Source organism: Agrilus planipennis, unplaced genomic scaffold (assembly GCF_000699045.2).
Source record: "Agrilus planipennis isolate EAB-ADULT unplaced genomic scaffold, Apla_2.0 scaffold177, whole genome shotgun sequence".
Classification (NCBI taxonomy): Eukaryota; Metazoa; Arthropoda; class Insecta; order Coleoptera; family Buprestidae; genus Agrilus; species Agrilus planipennis.
The window spans coordinates 133,921-140,270 of record NW_020438926.1 but is presented as its reverse complement, the minus strand read 5'-3'; the positions used below and the strand labels follow the sequence as shown (position 1 = coordinate 140,270).

Genomic DNA, 6,350 nt, shown 5'->3' with positions numbered 1-6,350 from the left:
AAGTTCAACATATTTCAGAGATCCCAGTCTTTCTACGAGAGACTCGAGTCTCTCAATTTTTCAGTTTTATTCATTCAGTCTCTCTGTAAGAGACTCGAATCTCTGAATTAACAATTTTATCGTTCGAGTCTCTCATATAGAGACTGTAAGAGATCCATAAAAACACCTAGGCAATAACTGAGAGACTGTGAAAGACTGTGAGAGACCCTATCAGAGACGCTAAAAGACTCTGAGAGACTAGAGACAGACTAAAAATTTTTGTCTATGGTTATACAGAGTAAAAAATTGCTTAAAACGTCTGTCTTTTAGTCAGGAATTGATATTTTCTTTTGTTGATTACCATTTCTTTAAACATATACTGGAAAACCAAAAGGTTCTGTTAGTTTTATCATTTTTTAATTAATTTCATACCCTTTTAGAATCTTTGCCCCTCAGAGTTTTAATTTTAATTTTCATATTTTATATACGACATGGAGTTTGAAGTACTTATAGATTTTCTGAACAATTTCAAGTGGAAAACTTAAATCGTATTATACTTTAGATATATAGACAATAATAAATAAAAGGTCAATTTGCTAAACAAAAGATTTTATAATTCTGATCAATTTAGTACAAATATGAAATTATTTGATAGCAACAGTTCGTAGAGAATGTCACAGAAACATGTTTTAGTCATTTAGAAGTCGTTGATTTCTAGACGGTGTAAGAAATTACTTAAAATTTTTTGAACAAAAATCCGGTATTTCTCCAATAGATTCTTTAATTCTTCTAATTGTTTCTTACTGTCTTCCCTATTGTTTCCCTTCAGTACCAGGGCGATTAGCTCTTCCAAGGGTTGGGATAAACTGTCGGACCATCTCTTTGTTATTTCCGTTATTTGGTCGTCAGAAAGCACCAGGTACTCCTTTATATTTTCGGCTAGTCCAACCAATTTTAAAATGATATTGCTTGCTATCGAAAATGCTTCGCTTACATGCGGATCCTTTCTAACAATCTCGCTTAATTTTTGTATTTGAAAAAAATCTTTCATCATGAATGAAGGGAATGGGGCAAGTGAGAACGGTGCTGAATCTCGAGCAGCCTCTGTATAATAAAAAATATATACATATATAAAACTATTATTATTTAGTAGATTTGAAAATTATCTCGGCTATTTTTTAATTTCAGAGGTTTACGTACAAAAGATTCATGCTTTAAATATAGATTTTCTTATTTGTTACATTGGTTATACTTGTAGATAATTTCGAACATTTTAAAGAATATCAAAAATTCAGCAAAATTCAAACTATATTAATCATTGTTTAAAAGAAATTGGATGTTCTAAAACCTTTATGTAACAAGCATAATCAAAATCCGTTGTCAAACCCTGGTTCATTATTTGTATTGATCGTCAATATTAATATCATTTCTGTATCGAGTTTGATGTCATTTTTAAGACTTACAATTAGCAACAATTAAAAACTTTCGATGCTGTCACTTACTTCTGTATATTGTTACCTACCTGCCAATAATTGTGTAATATATATAATAAAAAGTGTTAACTTACGCGCCCATGGTAAAGCCAAAAGCAGAACAACAGAACAAACAACACAATTCCTAAAAAGCATGTTTGTACGTGGTGAGCGAGTAGGAACCAATAAATAATACTAAATTTTTGCAGAAAATATAACAATTTATACCCAACGAATGGCTATAGTTCGTGATTTTGAACTGTTAGATTTCGCACATTTTATGATAAAAATAGGTAGTTAACTTATTTTTAACAATTTCGTGAGTTAGGCAATTGTAGATTGTTTTAACTCTGTTAAGATTAATACAAAATAATAACGTGTTCGTTTGTGTAATTATAATTTGTTTAATATTATATAAAATTTTGATTCAAAAGAAATTTATAGGAAAACATCTGACTTTTTTTTATTATTAAAAATGATGATTATAAGTATTCTTTTATTGAAACGTTATTCTTAAGAGTTATTCCGTTTTTATAAGATAATCAGCAAAATTGTTGAAAATATCTGTAACTTCATTTATCTATAAACACCACCCTGTATGTGGGATCTCTTTTAATTATTCATGGAGCTGTCGTAACGAGAGGTCATAGTCATCATAATAAAGAACACACAAAACTCAGCGGTGGTGGTTTTGAAATGTATTAAAGCAGTTATAGTAATAATAGTAATGAACCCTTGTAACAAGCGTGACAGGGTAAGGGCTCCTCAAGTATTATTTTACGTTTTGCTTGACAGTGATTAAGCAATACGTTTCGTATTCCATATAATACAAGATTTAGTGCCAAGTTCACTAAATTCATTATCGTAGTTTTAGTTTTACTGAAAAACATTATTTTATGTCATTTATAAAAATTGCGAATAATAGAGGACCTAGCTCGGATCCCTGTGGTACTCCCAAGATCACATTAATGTCTTAATTTTACATAACTATTGTATTTATCCTATGTAATATCTTTCCCAATGTTGAATTAGAACTGTTTTAATGAAAGCGACCAGAGGGGCGAAATTTTATTTATTTAATTTGCAATCTTAAAGCGACGTTTCGCCTTTTTGGTCTAAGGTAGGTTACTACTCGATTTCACTGAAACAGTTCTAATGTATTTATGTTTGATAAATAGCTCATAAAGCACTTCAGGGGATTCCAGCCTACAAATTCGAAAGATGCGAGTTTTGTAGAGAGAATAATATTAAGTAATTTTAAAATGAATGAAAATCAAATCTAAATTATTTGGACGAAAAATGAGATCGAACATGTTGGTTTTGAGAACTGACCAGTCAATCAAAAAGACCGATAATAATCGAGATGAAAGCATTTTTATTTATGAGTATATTTATTTGAATATCGATACGTATAAACTTGAAACCTACGCATATAAAAAATTGAAGCATAATCTGTGATTAAGTAATCTCGTGGTAGCAGAACAATTGATTGTTTATCTGTGTTAGGTAACATTAACACTTTTCCACGTGGAAATGCCTCGTAAATATTTAAGGTGTTCACTTATGGTGATGAAACGTGTCAAGCTTTAGTGCCGTTGTTATTAAAGGAAGGATCAATGAATCAGGTAAGTGTTGAAGGATCATTAAAGGACGATGGTCTCATTAAATATTTAACATACGTAGTGTTAAATGTAACAACGTTGTTTAGGTCGAAGGGTGCTTAAAAGCTCTGATTTGACTTGTTCACGCCCCTTCGATGACCGCAACGAACATATAAAAGTTCAACGCTAACAATTCTTGCGTCATAACAATTTTTAAGGGTGTTCTTTAAGGGAAAGTATTATGGGTAAGACAAGCTTCTTTGTTTTTTTTTTTAATATTCAATAGAACTATTTACTAATTGTGTTAACTATGGGTAAAATTAACAACAAATAAGTTCTTAATGGCTTTTATTCAACAATTATCGTAAACGTTATTTATGATTGATTATTTTCTATAGGAAGATCGTTACCTGCTCCTGTTCCTTGCAATGTTTGCGGGGATAAATCGTACGGAAAGCACTACGGTGTCTACTGTTGCGACGGTTGTTCGTGCTTCTTCAAACGAAGCATTCGGCGACATATTTTTTATTCTTGCATCAGTACGTTTATTAAACGCTTGCTCACATCATGATTAATATTTTCTGTTAATCCTTACAGCGGGCAAAGGACAATGTATTATAGACAAAACACGACGGAACTGGTGTCCTTACTGTAGACTAAGACGCTGTCTAGCTGTAAGAATGAATGCTGCAGGTAAATGTTTGAAATTAACGAATTAAAAAATAGTTCTATTTGTCTATTAATTGCAATATTTTTAGCNAAAAACTTTTCGAACCGCCTCGCTTTCATTTTAAATATTGAGTGGGTTAATCGAGCCGAATGAGTTAAGTTTTCGGTCGATCGAAAAGTACGTAATGCAAATTCATGCGAGTTTGAGATTAAGGCGTGAAACATCCAATCAAACGAAGTGTTAAACGGCTGTACATATAAATGGTAATTTGTTACAATGCAACCCGTCAACAGTGAATGAGGTACTTGCAATGGAAATGGATTTTCCGACAGTCGTACGCGTTAGTTGGATGCCGAGTTGACGTTAATAAAATTAAACGTGCGAAAGGGGTAGCTCATGTGTAACGAGTGTGTTCCAGAATATAGTACACAAAAATATTCATCTCTTACCAAAACTATGATTTAACACCTGCACTAATTAATGAAACTCAAACTGGTTTGAAAAACTCATAAAACTGATTCTCAGTTGAACCAATATCCACATCTTTATAAGATTTAGACTATCATGCGCAGATTTTTCGATCAAAGTAGCGCAAGAATTTGATTGCATGTAGTACTTATATTAAAAAACATTTAGTACTTAAGGGTACCAATACCACCCTATAAATAACGGTTAGACCCGCTCAAAAATCATCTTATAAGCATAACCTTACTTTAAATTACTTCTACAGTTACTATTAATATACAATTATATTTAACTAATTATGTTTATGAAGATATGTTTGGCATTGTATGTATTGTATATTAACGGAAATAACATCTAGAACAAGTGCTTGCAGATAGTATGAAAGTTCAAAGTTCAAATCGCGTCCTATTATTAGGTTAGTCGTGTTATTTTGGAATTAAACGGCTTTCCATCAACTTTGCAAAATGCCTTTTGTAATAAAATTCAACTGTCTGTCGTGTTTTTGTGCTCGTGTGAGCGTTGGAATGCTGTAAGCAGTTAATCTTATCTCTTCTTCCCACGAATGTTTTGCAAGATTTATTCTCGCGGTTCCTTCGGGTCTTAAGCAGCGCATTAGCTTGTCATATTTAATACGAACAAACAATTAGTAATACACTTGTTTTAACTCTCTCACAAAAACTAAGATACCTGCTAACATAATAATAGTACGTGGAAGGCTCAATGAGTTTATATCGAGAGAAACACGAAAAACCTCTAAAGAAAAGGTGATTTTTGAAAAATTCATGACTTTGTTAATTTAATGTTTCCAGGATTAGTCTTCCGGGAAATATTAGATGAATAGGATGAGTGAAAACGAAAGGACCTGTAGAGAACTTTCTACTCCGATTGCTGTCAAAGATTTTGCATCAAAATGTCTATTTAGACTGGCCTGTAAAGTATTACAAAGTTTTACACGAATAAGATCGATAAGAACTAAAGGAATTGTAGAGAACACTTCTACTCCAGACAGAATTTACATTTACTCTTCATGAAAACTTTTTTTGGTTTCGTTTCGTACAAAATCCCTAAAAAATTTTAGTTGGGAGAAATAGGTAAAAAAAAATAATACGACGGTCTACAGATACTACAAAAATTGCATCATAATTATATTGCTACGATGGGAGGGCTGTGCTATATTTACATTTTTAAAATTCATTTAAACCTAAAGGACGTGTTAATAAAAACATTTTTTGTGCAGTACGTTTAAATTTTAAGTTAAAGAAATTCGGTAATAGGTAATGACAAAGAAAAGAAAATTCAATTGTCTCTACAGCATCTGTTGTTTTCCTCGATTCGTATTTTTACAAACTTTCTAGTTTGTCCCACGTATATATCGTTCCCTTTTAAGATGCAAATTACCCTGTATTATGTTCCGGAAAACAAGCAGTAAAACGTGAAATATTATTGTCCCCTTTTCCATAAAAATTAATAAACATAGATTTAATATTTTAATAATTTCGGGATTTTCTAAATTCGCTACTTTATTGAGATCATTAAAGAGTGAGTAATTTCATTGATGTTGAAAGGCAAACAGTTTAATTTTAAGTACAAATAACCAAATTATTATAACATAAGATTTGGAGAACATTAAAAAGTAAAGAAGGCGTATGTACCACACTCAATTGTCTTTGTAGATAATTTTCTAAATGCTACACGTATTAATAATAAGTTAAAAACACTTAAGTATCTTTAAGGATTGTCTACATTAGGAATCAATGAAGATGTACAAACTATCAGAAAAAGATTTTTCACATTCAGACTACACACGAGAAATTAATTTATTTACATTATAAAACGTACATGTAGATGGTTATAAACATTAAAATAAATAATTAATTCGATCCTTTTACAACGATTATTACTATCTCAATAAATTAAAATACTTTCGTGTTTGAAATATTAATATTAAATCCAAAATTAAAATGAAATATTCGATAAAGTTTAATTCGTTTGAAAATATATTTTCTATATATTTGTGTATTTATTTATAGCACGTCCATTATTTTTTATAATTTATATATTCACATATACATATATAAATATTTTAAATTCAACAGTTAACACTTAAAGTTAAAAAATAATCAACATGAGTGATTATCGCCCTGCATAATCACTGCCTTATAC

At 30.8% G+C, this 6,350-nt stretch overlaps 2 protein-coding genes across 2 annotated transcripts in view; one reads left to right on the top strand and one right to left on the bottom strand.

The window, feature by feature from the left end:
• Positions 1-603: 603 nt before the first annotated feature.
• Positions 604-1,628, bottom strand: LOC108740671. Its single transcript, XM_018475072.1, has 2 exons — positions 1,547-1,628; positions 604-1,083 (listed from the first exon to the last, which is right to left on the bottom strand). Exons 1-2 carry the CDS (start codon positions 1,605-1,607, stop codon positions 677-679), a joined length of 468 nt encoding a protein of 155 aa, XP_018330574.1. The 5' UTR covers positions 1,608-1,628; the 3' UTR covers positions 604-676.
• A 1,734-nt stretch (positions 1,629-3,362) lies between these two features.
• The window catches only part of LOC108740665 (nuclear hormone receptor family member nhr-111), an 11,980-nt gene continuing 8,992 nt past the window's right edge, over positions 3,363-6,350 (top strand). The window contains exons 1-3 of the mRNA XM_025974053.1: positions 3,363-3,366; positions 3,451-3,591; positions 3,650-3,745. Coding sequence (XP_025829838.1) covers positions 3,363-3,366; positions 3,451-3,591; positions 3,650-3,745 — 241 coding nt within the window. The remainder of the gene's footprint in view (positions 3,367-3,450; positions 3,592-3,649; positions 3,746-6,350) is intronic.